The 27,050-nt window shown below is 28.6% G+C and overlaps 1 protein-coding gene across 1 annotated transcript in view; it reads right to left on the bottom strand.

The window, feature by feature from the left end:
- LOC113374006 (neural-cadherin-like) overlaps window positions 1-27,050 on the bottom strand; it is a 454,794-nt gene that overhangs the window by 41,737 nt on the left and 386,007 nt on the right. Inside the window, 16 exon segments of the mRNA XM_026614261.1 lie at window positions 814-1,003; window positions 1,882-1,986; window positions 3,112-3,407; window positions 3,471-3,626; window positions 3,689-3,890; window positions 3,951-4,318; window positions 6,549-6,749; window positions 6,816-7,208; window positions 11,575-11,650; window positions 11,653-12,015; window positions 12,018-12,146; window positions 15,471-15,744; window positions 17,630-17,890; window positions 17,950-18,144; window positions 20,013-20,261; window positions 20,348-20,544. Of these exon segments, the coding sequence (XP_026470046.1) occupies window positions 814-1,003; window positions 1,882-1,986; window positions 3,112-3,407; window positions 3,471-3,626; window positions 3,689-3,890; window positions 3,951-4,318; window positions 6,549-6,749; window positions 6,816-7,208; window positions 11,575-11,650; window positions 11,653-12,015; window positions 12,018-12,146; window positions 15,471-15,744; window positions 17,630-17,890; window positions 17,950-18,144; window positions 20,013-20,261; window positions 20,348-20,544 (3,655 nt within the window).

Genomic DNA, 27,050 nt, shown 5'->3' with positions numbered 1-27,050 from the left:
ATATATTAAGTTCTGTTAGGTAACTTCTATTTACGTTAAGAGGTACCCTCAGGACATTTTTTACATTTTGATCAATATCTCATAAGCTAATAATTTCTGGGAAAAACAGTGTAACACTAAATTATTGCCCATAAAATTTTCTTTAATATGACATTAACGACCTCATGTTATTTTAATCATTAATTAAATATCTAGCTTTTTAACGTAACTTCTATTTACGTTAAGAGGTACCCCCAAGAAATTTACTTATATTTTCATCAATATCTCAAAAACTAATAATTTTCGTTAAAAACGGCAAAAGACAGATGTATAGCCTATAAAGTTTTACATATAAATATATAGTATGAATATATTAATTGTTAAATAACTAATACACAACAGAATAAAATAATACAATAATAGTCATACCAAAAAATACTGTTAAAAGAAAATTGTTAGCAAAAGACAGAACAGAAAGCAAAAGATACTAAATACTCATACAATAATATTAAATAATACTTTTATAATATAATAGTAATTATAAAATAATACAAATACCACAACAATATATAAATAATACGAAAATTCTGGAAGACAAACAAAAACAGTGCCTCGGTCTGGGGTAAATTAAATATTAAATTTAATAGAAAAAAATGTAAATTATATTGAAAATTTGTGCATAAAATTAATATTTAATATTTAAAATAATATATAAATATATATTAAAATATTTGACCCATATTTTAAGCATTATCTTTTTAAAATTTAGTACTTAATATTTTTAACTGAATTTAATTTAAGTATATAATTTTTTTTGAAAATTTTTCTACTTACGTGCACTCATACTCGTTCCACAAATCTACACATTCGAAAGGATCAGGACAAATTACATTTTGACAAGGCCTATTAGACAAACATTGTCTTTCTAAATTTCTGGCCATAGTTGCCTGGCCCCATTGGGTTCCATTCATGGCCGGAGGAAGTGGAAGATGTTTGCCTTCTAGACGGATATCATCTAAACAACCTGAAAAAAAAAACAAATGTTATATGAAAGCACCCCTTTTTAGTTAGATAAGGAGAAACTAGATACAATTTACTACGATTCCATGCCAACAGTTATATACACCCCGATATAAAAATTTGGAGAAAAACGACTTTGAAAACGATCTTTCATATTCTTTAAGATTTATTAATAGGAATTTCGGGACATTTTTTTGGGATTTTTGTCAAAAAACTCACAAATATCAGGGGAAAGCACCCCTTTTCAGTTAGATAGGGAGAAACTAGATACAATTTACTACGATTCCATGCCAACAGTTATATACACCCCGATATAAAAGTTTGGAATAAAACGACCTTGAATTCGATCTTTCATATTCTTTAGGATTCAATAGAAATTTAGGAACATTTTTTTGGTTTTTGTCAAAAAACTCACAAATATCAGGGGAAAGCACCCCTTTTCAGTTAGATGAGGAGAAACTAGATACAATTTACTACGATTCCATGCCAACAGTTATATACACCCCGATATAAAAGTTTGGAATAAAACGACTTTGAAATCGATCTTTCATATTCTTTAGGATTCATAGAAATTTAGGGACATTTTTTTGGTTTTTGTCAAAAAACTCACAAATATCAGGGAAAAGCACCCCCTTTCAGTTAGATAGGGAGAAACTAGATAAAATTTACTACGATTCCATGCCAACAGTTATATACACCCCGATATAAAAGTTTGGAATAAAACGACCTTGAATTCGATCTTTCATTATTCCTTGGAAGTAAATAGAAATAGAATAGAATAGAAATTTTAAAAGCTACACAAAGGTTATTAATGATTTTTTGATAAAATTGTTGTTTAGCGAGATATTTAAAGAGGTGTACAACAAGTACATTCTTTGTTACCTTTTTGATAATCAGCATAAACTTCAAAAGTCCTCACTCCTGTATATTCAGCTTTTCCACCAGCATAAACACCTTCTTGCTTATCGACCAACAACCATTGGTGACCTAAAAACACCAAAATTTGTCAAAATAAGTCCACATCAATTTATTTTCATCTACGGAATGCAATACCGATGGAAAATTTCAATACCGGTATTTCGGTAATTTTTTATTTTAAAACCGGAATACCGGTAAATTACCGGTATTTTTATTATCTTAAACAAACGTAAACAAAATTGAAAGTTACTAGTACAAATATAAAAAAATGTATATACAACTATAACTATATTCAACTAAACAATAAAATAAAATAATAAGTTTATTTTTTTAAATAATAATTTAACAAAAATATATCCAATTTAATTAATTCATTATCACTATCGAGTATATTAAGTACTTTTCACCAAAAACAAACTTATGAGTAAGAAAGACCAAAAACTCATAAAAGATCATATTACATTATTATAATAAACTATATTGTCTGTATCCGATGTGTTAAATTAGCATAATCTCCGATATTTTTGAAAAATAAATTTTCTACACTAATTTAAGATCGGATACTTTGTCGAGATAAATAATATGTTACTGTATTTGTTGAGTATTGTTATTTAAAACAATGTGATGCTTCTATAGTATTTTCAAACTTCGAAACGTTTTTTAAAAAATAGTATTTTATAATTTTAATAAGAAGCAAAAATATTTAGTAATTATCATAATTATTAGGTATAAAGTTAGAAAAAAATAAAGATTACGTAAGGTAATCTGTATGATATAAAATATTTTGGCGCAAATATCACTTAAAAATCCGTTACATTTTTACATAAGATAAAACAAACATCATTATCTATCAGTTCAATTCTATTTATTGTAACACGATATGAAGCCCTTTGGAAAGCAATAAATATTCAGTTTAATGACGAGTTGAGATAATATTTGACATTTGTTTATCCTATAGAATCACTTGAAGATATAGCTGTTTATGCGATTACGGAATTTAACGATAAATTTGTTCCGAGAAATTTAAACTTTAGGGTATTATGTATCAAATAGCGCTTATGTAAAATTACCGAAAATATCGGTATTTTTGGGGTAAATACCGGTAAAAATACCGCCGAAAAATCGGACGGTTTACCGGTAATTCGGTATACCGGTATACCGGTATTGCATTCGCTAGTGTCATCATTATGTCACCTTCAAAGTTGTATGTCTCATTATATCTCCTGCCTTCACCACCATCCAAAGCCAAAGAAGCAGTAGATCCATGTCTCGCAACTCTAACCACGTGCCATTGGCCATCATCAACAGCAACATGGCTCAACCTGATGTCCCTTTCTTCAGTTCTCAGAGAATTCAAATTGTATCGGAAGTGGAGACGAGATTCCTTGATTTCCAGAATTCCGTATTCCCTGTTGTGTTGATCGCTGACCCTGAACAACTCACCATGTTCTTCTCTAGTACGGAACCTTAGCTGGATTCTTGTGCTGAATCTGGAGAAAAAATAAAGTTGAACTCCAAATCTTGATGGTGGTAGGAAGAAATTTGATACTGACCTGTCTGGTTCAAAACTTAAGGCGTATTTGACGTAACTTTGTTGTTTGAATTGTGTAGGAATGGTTGGAACTGAGCAAGCTGGTCCTGTCCAGCCAGGTCTGCAGACACATCTTGCTTCGGTGAAGGAACCAGCACAGGAACCATGTTCCCAACATCTAAGAAAATAATAGACATTGCATACAAATTCACCAGCAAATCAATAAATCATTTCACAAACCTTGCTGTGGTTTCAGATTGTGCACAAACTTCTTCAGTTTGAGGACAACCTGCAGCACTATTCCTTGACAAACCAGGATGAGCCAAATCGTAAAGGACACTGTTGTGTACTAAATTGCGTACACAACCATCAAAACCTTTACCAGAAGGCATGTATTGCCATCTGTAATGGGTAGGATCGAATTGCTCCATGTACAAACCACCTGAGGAACAAAAAGTGTTAGCATGTGCCTTGGTCACTTTTATGTATCAATTCTACTTACCGATTTGTAAAGGAGCATTAACATTCAAATACTCATTAAACGGAGGGACAGTACCCCTTGCTTGACAGGTTTCACCATCAAATTCAGGAGCAGATCCGTCCTCCAACTCCGAAACCTCAGCAGATCGACAATGATCGACGACCATTCGAACGTTTTCCGTGTCCCAAAATATGTCAATCCTGTGCCATTCGCCGTCGTCCAGACTTTTCCTGGTTTTTACACGAAGTTCTAGGGTTCCTGATCCAAAATCTATCAGAAGTCTGGGATAACCACGTTCCAGTTCCAGGGATATGAAATCGGATACCATGATTTCTTCTGGCTCTGGTGGGACTATAGGGCCGTTGTAGAGGAGGACACCATCGGGTTTCCTGGGGTAAATTACAATTATTAACTTCTTGAATGGTTTAAAAAAGATTCGATTCCCATTGATAGAAAGATGTGTTGATTAGTTTTTGGCAAAGGCAAGTCTAGCCGTTACGGAGACACGGAGCAAAGAGTGCAGAAAATACAAATCGAGATCTAAAAAACATTCAATTTGTAATGATTGGGAGAAGAGGTGATTAGTTTTTAGCAAAGACAGGTCCCGCCATTTCGAAGATACAGAGCTAAATGTGCAAAAAATGGCAGTTTTTGAGTGAACTAAACGTTCGACTTGAATGATCTAAAAAACTTTCTGCTTGTATTGACAAAACAATTGCTTTTGAGAATAACAAATCATTATATCTTTTTTTATTTTCCATAAAATATTTTTGTAATTTTGGATAAAAATTCAAAAAATGACCCAGACTAAGCACAGTCTAAGCGCCACTCTGGTACAAATGTTTACCCAAGTGCGTTTAGACTGTGAGTATTCAGGAGCACTTTTTCAATTTTGTAATGACGGTCAATAAGAGGTGAATTGATTTATGATTTACATTTGATTTGCTCACAATGTTAATATGGATATAACAAGATACCAAGAATAAAGAAAGTTTCAGTATTTATAATGATCCTTCAAATACCACTAGTTAAATTTTAACTGTTTTTTTTTTATTTATTTATTGGCCAGTTGCCATCCTTACAATTGTTTACTACAAATTCCTATTGAATCATTAACTTATAAATTAATTTTTGTATTTTTAATAAAATTAAATATATATTTATAAACTTTTAAATTATTACTAGCTACTAATGATTGTACATTGATAGGGAAAATAACATTTTCTTTAAGTAATTTTTTATTAATGATCTTCTTTCGTTTTGGAATAAGTTGCATTCCCAAAATTTTAACTGTTTGATTCAAAAATATCTTGTCATAATATTTTCCCAAGATTTTGCGCGCGCTTGCGCGTTAACCTAAAACAAAGCGTCGTTTCAGGTTGCGCGTAATTTTAGGGAAAACTATAAAAAAAAGTTTGTTCAAAATTTTTGCAAAATAACAATGTAGAATATTTCAATACATACAAATCAGATAAATGAAAATAAATATTATGTGAAAATATTATTATTAAATTAAATTAAAATTTAAAAAATACGGATGCTATGATTGAAAATGAAAAGCTAGTTTTTTAGCTGTCTTGGCATGATTTGCTCAATAAAATAAACCGCATAATAAATAAGTAGAATGTTTCAAAACCCAAATATTAATATTGCACATATATTAAAAATATTTGCAAATTTAAAAATATTTGATTATAATCAACCCGCGTATTGCCTCGATTTTTTAAATAAATTTAAAATTAATGTATTTCATACGCTTTTAGATTATATCTAATTTTTTGCGTACTAAATTCAGAATAATTAAAAATTAATTTTCAAAAAATATGTGAATATTTATATAATTTTAATGATAAACTGTTAAAACAGTTGAAATTAATAGAGGTAGAGGCGCTAGAAAAAAAGTTGCATGCTAAGGACCCCAGGACAGGTTCCGTATATATATATATATATATATATATATATATATATATGTATATATACATATATATACATAAAACTTAACACTTTTCCATCGTATGTTTTTTGAGTTTTTATAAAAACTAACAGATCAGAAAAATTCGTAAAATGTAAAAAAAGGATGGACAGTTAAATAAATGTATTTTGAACAGGTTTTTTTGGATTATACTAAACATCTCGAATTGTACCCAAAATTTTGGTCGTTTTTGGACTGCCAAAATTCGATTTTTGATCCGATCAAAAATCGATAGTTCATTTTACGGAGAACTATATATAGAACATGTAAAAAAAATTGATAGTGATCAGATCATTTGTTTTTGAGTAATCGCTACAGCAAATTCGGAAAATGCTGTTTCTAGAAAAACGCGTTTAAAGATTAAATGATCCTTATACTATATACTATATATACACTCTTTAATTGGCTGTAACTCAAAAACTATTTAAGATATCGATTTGAAATTTTGGTATGTTATTATTAAAGGTATAACTTATCGTAATATGGAAAAATTGAAAATTCGATTTTTTGAAAATTTCACACTAGTTGTGCCCCTTAAGTAGATTATGTACACGTATTAGAAAGTTTATACAACTTGCCTGAAGGAAAAATGCTACTTACACCTAGTTAACCTTAATTCTATCTAACTATATTGACTACTAGTTTACCTGGTAATAAATTCTATAGAAAGATGTGAATCTGAACACATTTCCAAGGCTGGATACCAAGCCCATCCTTGTCCACCTCGGAAACTCCTTGCAGTTTGTTGACATCTAGGACCAGTATATCCTGCAGGACATGAACAAGTTGGCCCATGAGCTCCTCTACGAGATTCTGTGCAACGTCCACCATTGTGACAAGGTGACGTCCTAAAAAAACATTATTGAAATAAAAAAATCCATTGAACAAGGAGGGTTATCTAGTCAATTACTTACCTGCAGCTTTCAGGTTTACTAAAGTTCCTAGCACCACACGTGCACTCTGCCAAAACATCAACCCTAACACCAACCAGAGCAGTCTTATTAGCATTTACCATATAAGGCAAGTTGCTGATGTCCAAATTATTAGTGCAAGAACCTTCACACATTTTGTTCTCATACAAACACTCGTCAATTCCTACCATGGTGATGTTTATACCGACATCTCTTTCGATCTCTTCCCGGTGCATCAAAACTATACCATTTAGCCTGACAGGTTTGTAATAGGTTTCTGCACGAGCTGCAAACCTGATATCAGTAATTGCAGGATGGTGTCTTCTGGTTTGGACACTGAAGACATCAACATTATTGCGATCGATGCTCAAAAGATCTGCTATTTTGTCACGGAACCTAGGGGAAAAAAATACATGAAAAACAAAAGATCCGATCACTATCGAATTTTTTTACATGTTTTATATATATTAACTTCCCGTAGGGTAAGTTATTGTAATGGGCCGAAAATCGGAATTGAAATTTTTTACATTTCTCGACGTTTTGAAGGTTTCTGAACGTTTTGGCATACTTCAGAAAAAATGGATGTGTGTGTGTGTGTGTGTGTGTGTGTATGTATGTATGGATACAAATTTTCGCCCACGTTTTCGGGCGCACGGATCAACCGATTTGAATGGTTCAAAAAACATTCGATTCCTATTGATAGAGAAAAGAGCTGATTAGTTTTTAGCAAAGGCAGATCCAGCCGTTTCGGAGATACGGAGCAAAGAGTGCAGAAAATAGAAATCGAATTTTTGAGAGAACGGAGTATCCGATTTGAATGAACTAAAAAACATTCAATTAGTAATGATTGGGAGAAGTGTTTATTAGTTTTTGGCAAAGGCAGGCCCAGCCATTTTGAAGATACGGAGCTAAATATGTAAAAAATGGCAGTTTTTGAGAGAACTAAGCGTCCGATTTAAATGATTCAAAGAACTTCTGCTTGTCTTAACAAAACAATTGATTTTGGAAAAAAATTTCGTTCAATTTTTTTATTTTTTTTTTTTATTTTATTTTTTTTTTTAGTTTTTTAGTTTTGTGTATATCGGAAATATTTCAGATTTTATTTTTAATTCTGACTATAGTTCTAATATACTTTACAAATAATTTCAACTCTGCAATTCAGTTTATATAATTCTTATAAATATTAGATAATGTTACAATATTTATAATAATCTATTTGAAAACATTCAGTATTTCTCGAACATTTCGTTACGGTACGGGAAGTTCCAGCAATTTGCCTTAAGGCACGATGCCATAATTGCCTCAAGACAGAATTCCACTTACAGCTAGTTCTCCGTAAAATGTACTATCGATTTTTTGATCGGATCAAAAATCGAATTTTGGCAGTCCAAAAACGAACAAAATTTTGGGTAAAATTCGACTTTATTTTAAAAAACGCTGTCATTTTGTAATTTTAGATTTTTTTCTTTATCGTAGTTCATTTTACAGACAATATTATCTAGTTTAACGAGATTTTTTTTTAGATACATGAAAAAGGTTCAGAGGTAATACCCCAGACAAATTAAAGCTAAACTAGTGGTGTATGGCATCGTGCCTTAGGGCAAATTGCTGAAACTTCCCGTACCGTAATGAAATATTCGAGAAATCTCAAACGTTTTCAAATATATTATTACAAATACTGTAACTTTCATTATTTTGTTTGCTATCTTGTTTGTTATATCTGAGCAAATCAAATGTAAATCATAAATCAATTATTACATTAACAATAGTCATTTCATTTCGAATTCAATTTAAAAAAAAAATAGTTGCCTAATTTACACAAAATTGAAAAAGTTTGAGAAACTAATCAGGGTTGTAAAATGGTAACACACTTGATAGTTTTATAATAAAAAATTCGAGTAAAAAAATAAATACTTAAAAAAGTTCAAAGGCGAAGCCCAAGAAACGAATTAAACTTCTTTAGGTTTTTATTCTTTTATAAGGATTTTTTTTTAAAATGCACTAAAGTGTGTTTGACATCAATATGTATCTAATTTTTTTCAATTTAATGCATTTTTTGTTTAAAAATATATTATTTTCATTTATTCGAGAACTTTCCTTTCACTATCATAAAAATACTTTTATTCTTATATGTGAAAACGATGCATGAATAACGAATAATTATTTTCAAAGTTATTTAATCAAGATAAACTATTATTTTTTTAGTTCTACTAATTAAAATTAAAATAAATTTGTTTACTATCCATAAAATCAAACAATAAATAAATTCAGTCAAATACTGCTCTAAATTACACTAAATCAATTATTACATTAACAATAGTCATTACATTTCTAATTCAAATAAAAAAAAAATAATTGCCTAATTTACACAAAATTGAAAAAGTGCTCCCGCATAATCACATTCTAAACGCATTTGCACATAATTCTGTGCGACATTTTCACTTGTACTGTGCTTAGTTTGGCGGCATTTTCTCATTTTTCAATAGTTTTCACAAAATTGTAAAAGTGTTCCAGTACTTAAACAGTCTAAACGCACTCGGGTAAACATTTGTACCAGAGTGGCGCTTAGACTGTGCTTAGACTAAGTATTTTTTTGAATTTTTAATCCAAAATTACAAAAATATTTTTTGAAAAAAAAATTAGAAAAAAATATTAACATGAATTAACATAATGCATATTAGTTAAAGTTTGCGAACAGATTTTGTAAATAAAATACTGAAATTTTTTTTCTTCTGAAATTTTTTAAAATAATATCTAAGAGTGATTCTGTAAAATATTAGAGGCCTATGAAAAATGAGTTAGTTATAAAAAAATATTTATATAAAATAGCATAGGGCGAATTGGTCCTAGTAATCAGTTGTGGAAACTTTTAGATAAATGTCAATTTTTTAGTTTATTTATAAAGTAATTTTTTTTAAATTTTGTATATTTATACATTGGATATTCAGGAGTGATCCTGTAAAATATTAGAGGCTTGTGAAAAAGGACTAATTTATAATAATATAATAACGCTTTGCTTTGTTGATATTACAAGTCCCTTTAGTCAATTTTTGATACATTCCTTATATTTTAGTTTATTTACTAAGTTATTTTTAAGAAACTTTCAGAAGACTTTTAATAAGCATTGTAGTAAATTTGTGTAAAATATTAGAAGCCTAGTTAAAACATTTTCATTAACGTTTAGAAACTTTTAGTTCAAATTTTCTGGTTTATTTTTTAACAGTTGTTAATGAAAATTTGTGTAGGCGTGAATTGGACATTTGTAAATTATTGGGTAAAAAATTATAGGCCTAAGAGAAGTAGTTTATTATAAAAATTATTCAAAATTTACTAACCAATAATTTGCTAGTATAACGTGGCTCTATATGGTCAACTTTAAATAAAAACCCTTAATTTTGTTTATTAATTTATAAAAATTCTAGATTCATTTTGTGGTTATTACAAAATTACTTGTAGACTTCTACAAGTAATTTTGAAAAAATAGAGTTTTACGGATTGTAGTTTAATTATCGAAAATTAATCAAAATCTGCACGACATAATTCTGCATTTTTTGATCCAATTTGGATGGAAAGTCGAAATTCCTGATCTATGGCCTTTCAAAGGATGACGTCTTTATAACTCAACAATAATATTTTGTGTACATTTTAGGCAACTATTTTGTTAAAAATTGAATTCGAAAAGAAATTACCATTGTTAATGTTCTGGAGATAAATTGATTTATTTATAATTTACATTTGATTTGTTCAGATATAAAAAGATAGCAAAAAATGAAAGTTACAGTATTTGTAGGTAATAATATATTTGAAAACGTTTAAAATGTCTCAAATATTTCATTACGGTACGGTAAGTTCCAGCAATTTTCCTTTAGGCACGATGCTATACACCACTAGTTCCTAACTGAAATTTTTATTTGACTGAGGTATAAATGAGGAATGAATATGTTTGTAGAAAATTTATGTAGTTTTTAGAAATGTATACTGTTCAATATGTTTTTGAACAAATTTTTGATATATTTGCAATAAACTTTATAAGTGTTCACCATTATCATGTCTATTAAGTCAGGTTTCACTGTAAAGTTATAAATTATAAATTAGTTGTAATTTTATGCAAAATTTTACTTCAACATTGTGTAACTTATAAAATTTGTAGAGAATTTTATGTGGTTTTCGGAAATGTATAATTTAAATATGTGTTCGAACCAAATTTTGATATATTTACACAAAACCATAAAAGTGCGCACACAATTATCATGCCTTGTTACCCTCTCAAGTTTTACGCAAAATTTTACTTTAACACTGTGTTAATTATATAGTGAAATTTGTAGAGAATTTATCTACTTTTCAAAAATATATAATTCTTAATATATATTCAAACAAATTTTGAGATATTTGCAGAAAACTTCATAGAGTGTTTACACAATGTGTATTCATTTATATCGTAGAACTTTTTAACGTTTTATTTAATTTAAATACAATATTAAGCAAAAATGCACATGAAATAAAATAATTTTAGCATTATAAAACCTTACAAAAATTAGCATACTTCAAATCAAATACCAAATAATGAGAAAAAAATCAAGTACATTTTTGTAAAATATAAAGATAGAAAAATAATGAACGTTACAGTATTTGTAGGTAATAATATATTTGAAAACGTTTTAAAATCTCGAATATTTATTTACGGTACGGGAAGTTCCAGCAATTTGCCTCAAGGTGAAATCTTAATTTTGACTAGGGTATAAATGAGGAATGAATATGTTACCTTTCAGCTTTGCTTCGGTGTGGACTTTGGGTCCTATAATCCCAAACCCTGATAAAATCTTCATCAGTCAATCCTCAAAACGCACAGATCCCGAATTCAGCACAGCCCTTCTCGGTAACTCCCTTACAACTACTGTAACATTTGCTGGAACATCCGTTTGCGTGTGTTTCCTATCATAAACCCTAAACCTTAGCTGGTAACGTCCATCTTTGGTACCAGGTTTCATGTAAATCATCCCTGTATCATCGTTCAATTTGAATCTGGGGTGCTCAACAGCTTCCCAATAGAATTTTTTGTCTGGTAAATCCCAGTCGTCCAAATCGTAAACGTATACACGTCCAATTTCAGTCTCAGGAGCCTGTCCTTGGTAGTTGTAGACGAAGATTTCCTTGGAACCAGGTTGCATTTTGTTGTCATTTACATCACCAATGACGACTGTCAAGTGCTTGTACCAGTCATTGCTGGGTTACCATGATCTTTGATCACTATTGGAATTAAGTATTCTTTTTGTTGTTCTCTGTCGAAGGATCTTAGGGATGACACAATTGCCATACCGTCACCGTTGGCACCCTCTGGGGAAAAAATAGATAATTTGTTCGTTAAACTGAATACTTCTGTTGTAAAAATACTTCTAAATTACTATTATTATTATTATTATTTCTTAGTTTTTAGTTTTTTTTTATGACTGTTATTGTTAAAATACTTAATAATTAGTTAACCAAAAATTTATAATTTAAAAAACACTAAAAAAATGAGAAACAAAATATTGATTTTTTTTCTCTGATTATTATTTTCATATGACTGTTATTGTTAAAATACTTAATAATTAGTTAACCAAAAACTTGTAATTTAAAAAACACTAAAAAATGAGAAACAAAATATTGATTTTTTTTTTCTCTGATTATTATTTTCATATGACTGGTATTGTTAAAATACTTAATAATTAGTTAACCAAAAACTTGTAATTTAAAAAACACTAAAAAAATGAGAAACAAAATATTGATTTTTTTTTCTCTGATTATTATTTTCATATGACTGTTATTGTTAAAATACTTAATAATTAGTTAACCAAAAACTTGTAATTTAAAAAACACTAAAAAATGAGAAACAAAATATTGATTTTTTTTTTCTCTGATTATTATTTTCATATGACTGTTATTGTTAAAATACTTAATAATTAGTTAACCAAAAACTTGTAATTTAAAAACACTAAAAAAATGAGAAAAAAAATATTGATTTTTTTTTCTCTGATTATTATTTTCATATGACTGTTATTGTTAAAATACTTAATAATTAGTTAACCAAAAACTTGTAATTTAAAAAACACTAAAAAAATGAGAAAAAAAATATTGATTTTTTTTTCTCTGATTATTATTTTCATATGACTGTTATTGTTAAAATACTTAATAATTAGTTAACCAAAAACTTGTAATTTAAAAAAAATGAGAAACAAAATATTGATTTTTTTTTTCTCTGATTATTATTTTCATATGACTGTTATTGTTAATATACTTAATAATTAGTTAACCAAAAACTTATATTTTAAAAACACTTAAAAAATTGTGAAACAAAATATTTCCTTCATCAAAATACCTAAAAATTTGTGAAAGAAAAAAACATATTGTAAAAATACTTAATAATAGTAAAAATAATAATGATAATATTATTATTATTATTAATAATAATAATAATAATAACAATAATATAAGACACTTAAATTTGTTAAAATATCATAAAATAACCTAAAATTTGTTAAATAAAATAATTATATTATAAAAGTATTGTAAAGCTTATTGAAGTACTTATTAAATTTAAAAAAAAATACTTGCAACAAACAAACTAGTTATATTTAAAAATAATTAAAATTAACTAAATATAAATAAGTTCGTAGGAAATAAATTAAATAATAATTAAATAAGTAATAAAATAGCTAATAATTTATCAAATTATATTAAACCTACAAAATATTGACTTAAGCCTTATTATAATATTATTATACCGACGGCTTGTAAAATTAATAAAAAATAAGTAAATAAATAAATACATTATACATACAATATAATAATAAACTGGTTTTGTATGGCATCGTGCCTTAAGGCAAATTGCTTAAACTTCCCGTATCGCAATAAAATATTCGAGACATTATAAACATTTTCATATATATTATTACAAATACTGTAACTTTCATTTTTTTTGCTATCTTGTTATATCCGAGCAAATCAAATGTAAATCATAAATCAATTATTACATTAAAAATAGTCATTTCATTTCGAATTCAATTTCATTCAAAAAAAATAGTTGCCCAATTTACACAAAATTGAAAAAGTGCTCCTATATAGTCACAGTCTAAACGCATTTGCAAATAATTCTGTGCGACATTTTCACTTGTACTGTGCTTAGCTTGGCGGCATTTTCACATTTTTCAATAGTTTTCTTCACAAAATTGGAAAAGTGGTCCAGTACATAAACAGTTTGCCTGTTGATTTAGGACATTTTTTTACGTTTTTTTTAAATAACTTTTAATTTTCTTATCGGACATTATAATTTGTTTAGATTTTTGAAAACCAGATAAAATTTACTAAAATCTAGTTAAAATATTTATATACACTTTTATATTGAAATTTTGAGCAAATCGTAGTTAATTCGTGGAGTATTTTCATACTTTGCAATGTATGGATTTAGGATATTTTCTTAGTTTTCTATAAATAACTGTTAAATTTTATTTCAGACTTTATAATTTGTTCACTCTACACAAAACTAAATAAAAATTTACTAAAATTTTGTAGAAACTGTTATATACACTTGCATATTAAAATTTTGAATAATTCGTAGTTGAAATGCGGAATTTAGTATTTTCATGGCGCTTAGACTGTGCTTATCCTGGGGTAATTTTTTGAATTCTTAATCTAAAATTACAAAAATATTGTATGGAAAATAAAAAAAGAAGTAATAATTTTTTATCCTAAAGCAATTGTTTTGTCAATACGAACAGAAAGTTCTTTGAAACATTCAAATCGGACGCTTAGTTCTCTCAAAAACTGCATTTTTTGGACATTTAGCTCCGTATTTTCAAAATGGCTGGACCTGCCTTTGCCAAAAACTAATAACCACTTCTCCCAATCATTATTAATTGAATGTTTTTTAGATCATTCAAATCCGATATTCCGTTCTCTCAAAAACTCGATTTCTATTTTCTGCACTCTTTGCTCTATATCTCCATAACTGCTAGACCTGCCTTTGCCAAAAACTAATCAGCACATCTCCCTATCAATAGAAATCGAATGTTTTTTGAACCATTTCAATCGGTTGATTCGGGTGACCGAAAAATTGTATCCATACATACACACACACATCAATTTTTTCTGAGGTATGCCAAAATGTTCAGAAACCTTCAAAACGTGAAAAAGTGTAAACATTTTCAGTTTCGATTTGTGGAAAGTTTAAAATTACCCAGGCTAAGAACAGTCTAAGCGCCACTCTGGTACAAATGTTTACCCAAGTGCGTTTAGACTGTCTGATTTAGAATTAGAATTTTCTAAAAACTGTTGAAAAACGTGAAAATGCCGTCAAGCTAAGCGCAGTATAAGTGAAAATATCGCACAGAATTATTTGCAAATGCGTTTAGACTGTGACTATATGGGAGCACTTTTTCAATTTTGTGCAAATTAGGCAACTATTTTTTTTAAATTGAATTCGAAATGAAATGACTATTGTTAATGTAATAATTGATTTATGATTTACATTTGATTTGCTCGGATATAACAAGATAGCAAAAATAATGAAAGTAATAATATAATTGAAAGCGTTTAAAATTTCTCGAATATTTCATTACGGTACGGAAAGTTCCGGAGATTTGCCTTAAGGCACGATGCCACACACCACTAGTTACTACTTACTCTGATCTTGTTCAACTTTGAAGGAAGCCCTGATAACATCATCTGCACCAGGATCAAGTCTAAATTGGAACGGTGGGCCATTACTCTTGGATCTATCATCATCATCAGTTGCTAAAATTTCGATAACTTTTCTTGGTGGCACATGTTCTGGTAAAACTGGACGGTATGCCTTCAAGAACGTCGGTGCATTATCATTTATATCTTGTACAATTACTGTTAAAGTTGCTGTCGCCGTTTTTGGTGGAACACCATCATCAATTGCAAGGATTTTAACCTAAAACACATTCCAAACATAAGTCCTGGAAACACAATTATGTCTCTAAAGTAGGGTTTATACAAAAACCGACATTTCAGAAAACCGGTTTTTGAATTTTAATTTTACTAAAAAACCGGTTTTAACCAGTTTTTGAATTTTATATAGAAAATAAATTTTTGCTCGAATATTCTGTAATTTATCCGCAAATTTGGTGTAATTTAGAGCAGAATTTGACTGAATTTATTCATTGTTCAATTTTATTGATAGTAAACAAAACTATTTTAATTTTAATTAGTAGAACTAAAAAATAATAGTTTATCTTGATTAAATAACTTTGAAAATAATTATTCGTTATTCATGCATCATTTTCACATAAGTGCCCATAATTATAAAAGTGGTTAAGTTAATTAAATTAAGTCATATATTTCTTGTTTCAAGATATTTAATGAATTGCATTTGAATAAATTAAAAAATATTTTTACATTATGCGACATTTTAATTTTTAATTTTATTAGTCTTAATTAATGGAAATTTATTATGAATATGAAATTTTGTGTGAATTTCATACGATAATATTGTTTTTAAAGTTTGAATTGACTTAGACCATTTGCAAAATTAACTGAATGTCCTATAAATGACTTAAAGCAATAAAGGACTTTGAGTTTCATTTGAAACAATAATTTTATTGAAATAATTCGTGAGCATTTATTAATTATTTTTCAATCCATTTTTATGATTATTTCGAGTATTTAAGATTCTTAAAATGTTCCTGAAAAACTAGAGGGATGTACGATAGTAAACTCATAATATCTTTATGTTTTTCTAAGTAATTATTAATAAGTAATTCTTTTTTTTTTATTTTTATTTCCATCAACTCAAAATCACGATCATTCGGTAGAAAGGAATGACCTGATACCAAAAATTTTCAAGATGTTTATATAATTTCTTTAAATTTTTGACTTAGACCACTTTCATAATTAACACTAAATGAATTCTATATAATGTTGAAATTACAACCACTATCTAATGGTTCATTTTTGACAATTTCGTAAAATTACGTTGAATAAATTTAGTTTAAACTAATGTGGTATGAAATAACTGATAAACTAATTTTTTTTTAAATTTTGATTTAGACCACTTTCATAATTATGGGCACATATAAGAATGAAAATATTTTTATGATAGTGAAAGGAAAGTTTTCGAATAAATAAAAATAATACATTTTTAAATAAAAAAATGCATCAAAATAAAAAAAATTGACACTAAAATTGCTATTAACATACTTGTTAATATCAATTTTAGTTTTAAAAATAATTAAGTTAACCTCGAGTATCGTCTGTTCCGAGCAATTTTAATTAATTAATTTTAAACATTCTAATTGTTGTTTTGTTTAATAAAATATGATTTCAAAAACTGGGAACCTCTATCGAATTGTACTTAGACGTGTCCTTTGTTTACTCAAAAAATTTCCTGAATTAGAAAATACTCTCCTACTTGCGACCAAATTATGCTTAATTGTTTTTGAAGCCTGATATAACAATTCTAAGTTTTTTGTTCTTCAATTTATGGCTTCTAGGGTTTAAAACTCTTTTTTTCAAGTTTGAGTAGAGGAAGTTACTTAAGAAGAAGTCACATTGATTAAAATTAATATATACACTGGTATAAAAATCTGAATTAATACATACAAATTTTTTTGGGAACCATTGCAGACTGATAATATATCAAATGCTATTGAACCGTTATGATTTCAAGAATCAAAACGCTTTCATATATCTTTTATATTTGGCTATATTTTCCATTTATACAGTGAAAACCGACTTTTTTCACTAAAAAACCGGTTTTCGAATTCCACAATTTTCCGGTTTTTGAAAACCGACAAACCCTAGTATCAAGTTTATTATACCTGGTGTCTGGGAGTTTCCTCACGATCCAGAGATCTTTGGATACTAACAGTGCCTTCAGAGCTGATACTAAACTGTCGTCGTCTGTCTGAGGATCTATCAATTGCATAAGATACTCTACTTTTTCCACCTTGGTCAGGATCAGTAGCCTTAAAGGTTTCCAAAGCCTTGCCGACGTCTGCGTTTTCGTAAACTGATACTTCTATATTTGGTCTTTCGAATTGTGGACGATTGTCGTTGATGTCTCGGAGTTTCACCACAACCTAAGAATAATTGATAATGTAGCATGATAAATTGTGGTGTATATAAATGGTAAACTTACCCATGAGTATGCAACGTGGTATTTGTCGTTATCATTGTCTTCGCCTTTGTCGTTTACTTGAATTCTGAATCTAAAACCGTTGCTCTGGAGTTGGTCTTCGTAGTCTAAGGGTTGCACGATTTTTAAGGATCCTGTACCATCATTATTGCGTACCATTGTAAATTTATCAGCACCGTAACCAGAGTTGTCGATAACCTAAAAACCACAAGAAAAATATGACCAAGTTTCACATGATATTTGTGAGTTATTTGACAAAAGCTAAAAATGTCCCGAAATTTCTATTAAATGCTAAGGAATATGAAAGATCGAATTCAAAGTCGTTTTCTTCCAAATTTTTATATTGGAGTGTGTATAACTGTTGGCATGAAATCGTAGTAAATTTTATCTAGTTTTTTCCTATCTAACTGAATAGAGATGCTTTATCCTGATATTTGTGAGATATTTGACAAAAACCAAAAAAAATTTCCCGACTTTTCTATTTATTGCTAAAGAATAATGAAGGATCGAATTTAAAGTCGTTTTATTACAAACTTTTATATTGGAGTGTATATAACTGTTGGCATGGAATAATAGTAAATTTTATCTAGTTTTTCTCTGTCTAACTGAAAAGAGGTGCTTTTCCCTGATATTTGTGAGTATTTTGACAAAGGGTTTCAAAAAACCAAAAAACGTTCCAAATTTTCTATTAAATGCTAAAGAATATGAAAGGTCGAATTCAAAGTCGTTTTATTCCAAACTTTTATATCAGGGTGTATACGAGGTGTGTTCAAAAAGTACCCGGAATTACTAATAATTAAATTTCGCGGGTCTGGAGTGTCTGATTGTCAAAATTTTTTTTTTATTGTGTTGGTATACATGCCCCTAAAGTATGATGAAATTTTCAGCTATATTCACTGTTTACTTTGTCTGTGGTAGTCGCTAAGGTTCGACGTGTTTTTCTGAGCTCGGCGATTTTTACAATGGAAGAATTGAAAAGTCAAAGAATTTGTATTAAATTTTGCGTAAAAAATGAAATAAAGTGTTGCAAAGTGCAAAAATTCACCAGATATGGCTCCGTGTGACTTTTTCCTATTCCCAAAGTTGAAGAGACCCATGAAAGGACGGCGGTTTTCCTCGATTGAAGAAAATCGCTGAGAGTGCTCAAGGACATATCAAAAAGTGAATATCAAGGGTGCTTCGAAAATTGGAAAAAACGCTGGCATAAGTGTATTATATCTGGGGGGGACTACTTTGAAGGGGACCACATTAATGTAGACGAATAAATAAATATTTTTTTGAAAAAACGAAAATTCCGGGTACTTTTTGAACAGACCTCGTATAACTGTTGGCATGGTAAATTTTATCTAGTTTTTTACTATCTAACGTCTCAAATTTAATTCAAAAATTACTTCAATAATTTTTGCAGAAATTATATAAGGTTGTCAAATATCTCCCTTCCGCCTTTTTGTATTATAAACCAAGAGCAAAAAAGCGGAAGGGAGATATTTGACAACCTAATATATAAAATTTTTATTACTATATTATTTGCTCAAAAAATGTACTTAAAAATAAATACTGTATCTAAGGGACTGAGCCATTACTGACAATTTTTCCTAGCAGTTAATTTCCTATTTTTGTAATAAGAGCCAGTGATTATCTTTTTCAAATGGATAGTGCCTGCAATATAATTTAAATCAAACTTAAGCACTGAAGGTTGAAACATCTAGTAAAAAAACTGCAAATAACGAATAAGCCATAAGTTTTTATGCTTTGAGGCAAAATGGTACATATAGTTATTTAAAAGAGGGGTGCTTTACCTTGATATTTGTGAGAAATTTGTGAGAAAAAAACCCAAAAAATGTCCAGAAATTTCTATTGAATCCTAAAGAAAATGAAAGACCGAATTCAAAGTTGTTTTATTCCAAACTTTTATATCGGGGTGTATATAACTGTTAGCATGAAATCATAGTAAATTGTATCTAGTTTCTCCCTATCTAACCGAAAAAAGATGCTTTACCCTGATATTTGTGAGTAATTTGACAAAAACCAAAAAAATATCCCAAATAAAATCCTAAATCCTTTACCTTGTACTGGAACTTGTTGGTTTCATCCTCATCATGGACAGTCACCGTCAAAATAGGCATTTCAGGGAGATTTGTGCCATCAGTTTCGTCGACTTCTGTAAACCATTCATCTTTGGTAAATTGTGGAGGCATGTCGTTTATATCTTTGACCCTTATAGAAGCCGTCCCTGTCCCTTTTAACCCTCCACCGTCCATTGCAACCACTTGTATGGAATAATCAGGAGTTCTTTCTCTATCCAGACAACACACCTGGAATAATAGATAAATTAGAGCAAATTATGGTCAATTCTGATCTGATTTTTCGAAGTTGGTGAGATCAACATCGGTCAACTTACCGCAGTCTTGATAACTCCAGTATCGGACTCAATTTCGAAGATCGGTGAACCAGTTTCTTCCTCAATGACATTTTTTTCGATAGAATACACCAATCTGGCATTTGTGCCTTCTGATGGATCATCATAATCGACTGCAGACATTGTCATCACCACCATACCAGCTGTACCATTTTCAGTGACGTTGCCGAAGTACACACCTGGGTAAAAAAAAAAAAAAAAAAAATCTTTTATTTTGCTATTTTAGAGTACACCGAGTTGCGGTAGGTCAATATGATGTTAGACAATATTCTAGACTGTACATTTGTGTATAAATCTCTCATACACATCATTCATATTAATCGAATGGTTTGAAAGTTATAGGTAATACACTAACTCAATGCACAAATTAAATCTAAGTATACTCTTCTTATGTAAAATCTTAAGACTTAAGTATATCTAGATAATGAAAAATTTATTTTGCAATTTGGGAGTATACCGAGTTGTTGTAGGGCAATATGATGTTAGACAATGTTATTGATTGTACATTTGTTTATAAATCTGTCATACACATCATTTATATCAATAGAATGGTTTAGAAGTTACAGGTGATATACAAAAATGATGCACCTAACAAAGCCAAATAGATCACAAATAGATGATGGGTATTTTATCTTGCAATTTAAGTGTATACCGAGTTGTTGGAGGGTTGTATGATGTTAGACAATATTATAGACTGTACATTTGTGTATAAATCTGTCATACACATCATTCATATTAATCGAATGGTTTGAAAGTTATAGGTAATACACTAACTCAATGCACAAATTAAATCTAAGTATACTCTTCTTATGTAAAATCTTAAGTATATCTGGATGATGCAAAATTTATTTTGCAATTTAGGAGTATACCGAGTTGTTGTAAGACCATATGACGTTAGACAATATTATAGACGATTCAATTCTGTAACAATTTTTTGAATACATAATTGATATTAAACAAATGGTTTAAGAGTTATAGAGGATATACAAAAGTAATGCACCTAACACAGCCAAGTAAATCACAAATATATGATTAGTGTTTTATTTTGCATTTTAAGAGTATACCGAGTTGTTGTAGGGCAATATAATGTTAGACAATATTGAAGATTGTATAATTGTGTATAAATTTGTCATACACATCAATTATATAAATCAAATGGTTTAGGAGTTATAGAGGATATACAAAAGTGATGCACCTAGCAGAGCCAAGTAGATCACAAATAGATGTTAAGAACTTTCTTTTGCAACTTAGGAGTATACCGAGTTGTTGTAGGGTTATATAATGTTAGACAATATTGTAGACTGTACACTTGTGTATAAATCTGTCATACACATCATTCATATTAATCAAATAGTTTAAGAGTTACAGGTGATATACAAAAATGATGCACCTAACAAAGCCAAATAGATCACAAATAGATGATGGGTATTTTATTTTGCAATTTAAGTGTATACCGAGTTGTTGGAGGGTTGTATACTGTTAGACAATATTGTAGACTGTACATTTGTGTATAAATCTGTCATACATATCATTCATATTAATCGAATGGTTTGAAAGTTATAGGTGATGGTGATAGGTGAACTCAATGCACAAATTAAATCTAAGTATACACTTCTTATGTAAAATCTTAAGTATATCTAGATAATGAAAAATTTATTTTGCAATGTAGGAGTATACTGAGTTGTTGGAGGATTATATAATGTTAGACAATATTGTAGACTGTACACTTGTGTATAAATCTGTCATACACATCATTCATATTAATCAAATAGTTTAAGAGTTACAGGTGATATACAAAAATGATGCACCTAACAAAGCCAAATAGATCACAAATAGATGATGGGTATTTTATTTTGCAATTTAAGTGTATACCGAGTTGTTGGAGGGTTGTATACTGTTAGACAATATTGTAGACTGTACATTTGTGTATAAATCTGTCATACATATCATTCATATTAATCGAATGGTTTGAAAGTTATAGGTGATGGTGATAGGTGAACTCAATGCACAAATTAAATCTAAGTATACACTTCTTATGTAAAATCTTAAGTATATCTAGATAATGAAAAATTTATTTTGCAATTTGGGAGTATACCGAGTTGTTGTAGGGCAATATGATGTTAGACAATGTTATTGATTGTACATTTGTTTATAAATCTGTCATACACATCATTTATATCAATAGAATGGTTTAGAAGTTACAGGTGATATACAAAAATGATGCACCTAACAAAGCCAAATAGATCACAAATAGATGATGGGTATTTTATCTTGCAATTAAGTGTATACCGAGTTGTTGGAGGGTTGTATGATGTTAGACAATATTATAGACTGTACATTTGTGTATAAATCTGTCATACACATCATTCATATTAATCGAATGGTTTGAAAGTTATAGGTAATAAACTAACTCAATGCACAAATTAAATCTAAGTATACTCTTCTTATGTAAAATCTTAAGTATATCTGGATGATGCAAAATTTATTTTGCAATTTAGGAGTATACCGAGTTGTTGTAAGACCATATGACGTTAGACAATATTATAGACGATTCAATTCTGTAACAATTTTTGAATACATAATTGATATTAAACAAATGGTTTAAGAGTTATAGAGGATATACAAAAGTAATGCACCTAACACAGCCAAGTAAATCACAAATATATGATTAGTGTTTTTATTTTGCATTTTAAGAGTATACCGAGTTGTTGTAGGGCAATATAATGTTAGACAATATTGAAGATTGTATAATTGTGTATAAATTTGTCATACACATCATTATATAAATCAAATGGTTTAGGAGTTATAGAGGATATACAAAGTGATGCACCTAGCAGAGCCAAGTAGATCACAAATAGATGTTAAGAACTTTCTTTTGCAACTTAGGAGTATACCGAGTTGTTGTAGGGTTATATAATGTTAGACAATATTGTAGACTGTACACTTGTGTATAAATCTGTCATACACATCATTCATATTAATCAAATAGTTTAAGAGTTACAGGTGATATACAAAAATGATGCACCTAACAAAGCCAAATAGATCACAAATAGATGATGGGTATTTTATTTTGCAATTTAAGTGTATACCGAGTTGTTGGAGGGTTGTATACTGTTAGACAATATTGTAGACTGTACATTTGTGTATAAATCTGTCATACATATCATTCATATTAATCGAATGGTTTGAAAGTTATAGGTGATGGTGATAGGTGAACTCAATGCACAAATTAAATCTAAGTATACACTTCTTATGTAAAATCTTAAGTATATCTAGATAATGAAAAATTTATTTTGCAATGTAGGAGTATACTGAGTTGTTGGAGGATTATATTATGTTAGACAATATTATAGACTGTACATTTGCGTATAAATCTGTCATACACATCATTCATATTTATCAAATGGTTTTAGAGTTATACAGGATATACACAAGTGATGCATCTAATAAGGCCTAATAAGTGACAAATAGATGATTAGTGTTTTATTTTGTTAGACAATATTGTACTCTTTCAATTTTTTTTATACCTCTATATGCAATTTTTTTCGAATATATTCTTGGATTACATATTAAGAAATAACTTGCTAAATTCACAACAATTTACCGCGAGCAAGTTTTAAGAATTCTTCAAAATTTGTTGCAAAATCTAATTGTACCATATGAAAATATTGTGATCTTTTTCCACTCAATCGTCGATTGAAAAATAAAATTCTGTTAACCGAATAATTTTTCTTATTAAATAACAAAGTAAACATATTAAAGATTATTATACTAAATTTTCAACAGTTTACTACAAATAGTTTAATTTTAAAAAATTGTTAAAAGCTGATTTTATCAAATATCAAATCTAGTTGTCCTGATTACAATATCGTGAACGTTTTCTGCTGAATCATCGTTTAATATAATTTTTTCTATTATGAAAGTAATTTTTCTTAACAAATATCAAAATAAATATACTAGAGATTAACATACTTAAAATGTAACTATCTGCTATCATTAGCTTAATTTAAAAAAAATGTTGAACATTGATTTCAAAATTCTATTTGTGAGGCGACAATACTGAACTTTTTTCAGACGATCGTAATTTTATGAATTTTTTCCCATTGTGTAACTGAATTTTTTTAATAAATAACAAAAAAGACATACTAAAAATTAACATACTTAAATTACAACAATATACTACAATTAGTTTAATAATAAGAATTTTAAAACTGATTTTATCAATATTTATCAAATCTATTTATACAGACGACAATATAACGGAGCCAAGTAGATGACAAATAGATGATTAGTGTTTTATTTTGCAATTTAAAAGTATACCGAATTGTTGTAGGGCAATGTGATGTTAGACAATGTTGTTTATCGTTTAATTTTGTATGGATCCTTCATACACATTATTCATATCAATCAAATAATTTAAAAGTTACAAATCACAAACAAAAGTAATACACATATACATAACAATCTAGACTACATTTTCCATATCCAATATCAATTTACCTTGTGGAAATATAGGAGCATTATCATTGATATCCTTGAGATTAACTTGGACATCAGCATAGCCAACAAGTCCTTCACCCCCCTCGTCCTGGGCAAAAACTGTGAAACGCCACTGGGGTCGTCCGTTGGGCTGATCTCTATCTAAAGGCTGTAAAGGAAAAAAATAAATATTAGTTTTCAAAAATTTCTCAGGGTACGATGTTGTAATTTGGATATGTCAAAACCAGAAGCGTATTTTAGGTATAGAAATTATAAAATTGAAGTAAAACTTCTCAGGGTGCGAGAAATTTAGGAAAAACATGGATAATGTATACTTGATGTAATCCTTGTAGTTTCGCTTAAAATATACAAAATATCCCACTGATACTTGAAAATGCAACTTACCGACATGTCGGAAAATTTATTACATATAATTTACACCTAGTTTTTATTATCTCTTAATAATTTTGAATATTTAATCCGAAATTGTAGACGAACAAGGGAAATAGTAATTATTGTTCTAGTGCATCTATATGACGATGTTTAATTCCAAAATGCTAAATGTAGCTAAAATTACAGTTTGTACAGCGAAATAGCGAAATAGACTATCTATATGCAATATCTGGCACTCTAATAACCACATTTACATATTTATGCACAAACATACATATGCACGTATGCAATATATCAAAAGACATACATACATAGAAAGTTGTGAGTTTGCTAACAGTTTACTTAATTATTATTAAAAATAAACAAATTTTGTAGCAAAATTTAGTGCAAAGTGAATGCAAAAATAACAATGAATACATACATATATATGTATGTATCTATATATCTGTATTTGTATCGATATTTGCCATCATAAATTTTTATCGTTTCGCATTCTACCGGAAAGTAATTTTTGCAACGGGCTCGTCGCAAAAAAGCACTGAATATCAATTTGTATTCACGATTATATGGGGACAACGTATATACACAGTCCGACATTGGGGGCCATTGAATAATTATTACTTTTTACGACAAATACAAAAAATATATACAAACAATACAAACCGAAAACAAACACCGGGAGAGACACGCAAAAATCATGGAATTCGGCCGGCAAAAAATGGATTTGTAAAAAATATTGAGTTGGTAAATTTTTTTGAAAGGAATATATGTTATATGTAGTATTGCATTCTCTAGCTATGCTCCCCATAGCTTATTGAAAAAATAAGTATTCTGAAAATTTCAATTTTTGACTCGAACATAAATTTATATTTTTTTACCCAAAATCTCTGTATGAATCTCTATAAATTTATAAATTAGAAAAATAATTATTTAAAAAAAAACAATGTACTCAACTTACATGTTTTTAGTGTAAAGTTTTATATTTTCTTTATTTAGGGTCGTTAAAAGTTTTCATAAAAATCTCTTCGATGTATAATAGAGTAAATATAATAAAATCTTCTGAAACTTTTTCAATTTTTTTATACTAGTATATGTAATTATTTAATAATTTTTTAGATTACATAATAAAAAAGAATTTGCTAAAGTCACTTCAAGGTTTGAAGCATTTTTTAAAAATTTGTTGCAAAGTCTAATTGTATCATATGAAAATATTGTGATCTTTTTTCACTCGATCGTCAATTTAAACAATTTTAATAAAACTTTTTAATAAAACAATTTTAATAAACAAAGATTATTGTTTGTGTGACTAATTTTTTTTAATGAATAACAAAATATACATACTAGAGATTATGTAAAATTTGAAACAGTATACTACAATTAGTTTTATTTTAAAAAATTATTAAAAACGATTTTATCAATATTAATAAAATCTAGTTGAACCGAAGTCAATATGATCTTTATTCAGTCGATTATAATTTTGTAATAATTTTCCCAATAAGAGACTAATTTTTTTTTTAAATAACAAAACAGACATACTAGAAATTATTATACTTAAATTGCAACAATATACTACAAATAGTTTTATTTAAAAAAATTGTTAAACTCGATTTTATCAATATTAATCAAACCTAATACAGATGGCAATATAGTGACTTTTTTCAGTCAATCGTAATTTTAATTTTTTTTTCTCACTACGCACCTAATTTTTTTTATAAAATCTGTAAACAAACATATTGGCAAGTAACATATGAAATTTTCAGTAATTTATCACAATTAGTTTTATTTAAAAAAAAAATCAGTCAAATATTAGTTA

Source organism: Ctenocephalides felis, unplaced genomic scaffold, assembly GCF_003426905.1.
Source record: "Ctenocephalides felis isolate EL2017-DRISC unplaced genomic scaffold, ASM342690v1 CF-g0.4_SCAFFOLD_01604, whole genome shotgun sequence".
NCBI classification, from domain to species: Eukaryota; Metazoa; Arthropoda; class Insecta; order Siphonaptera; family Pulicidae; genus Ctenocephalides; species Ctenocephalides felis.
Note: the sequence above shows the minus strand (reverse complement) of the source record. Positions and strands in the feature narration are given on the sequence as shown.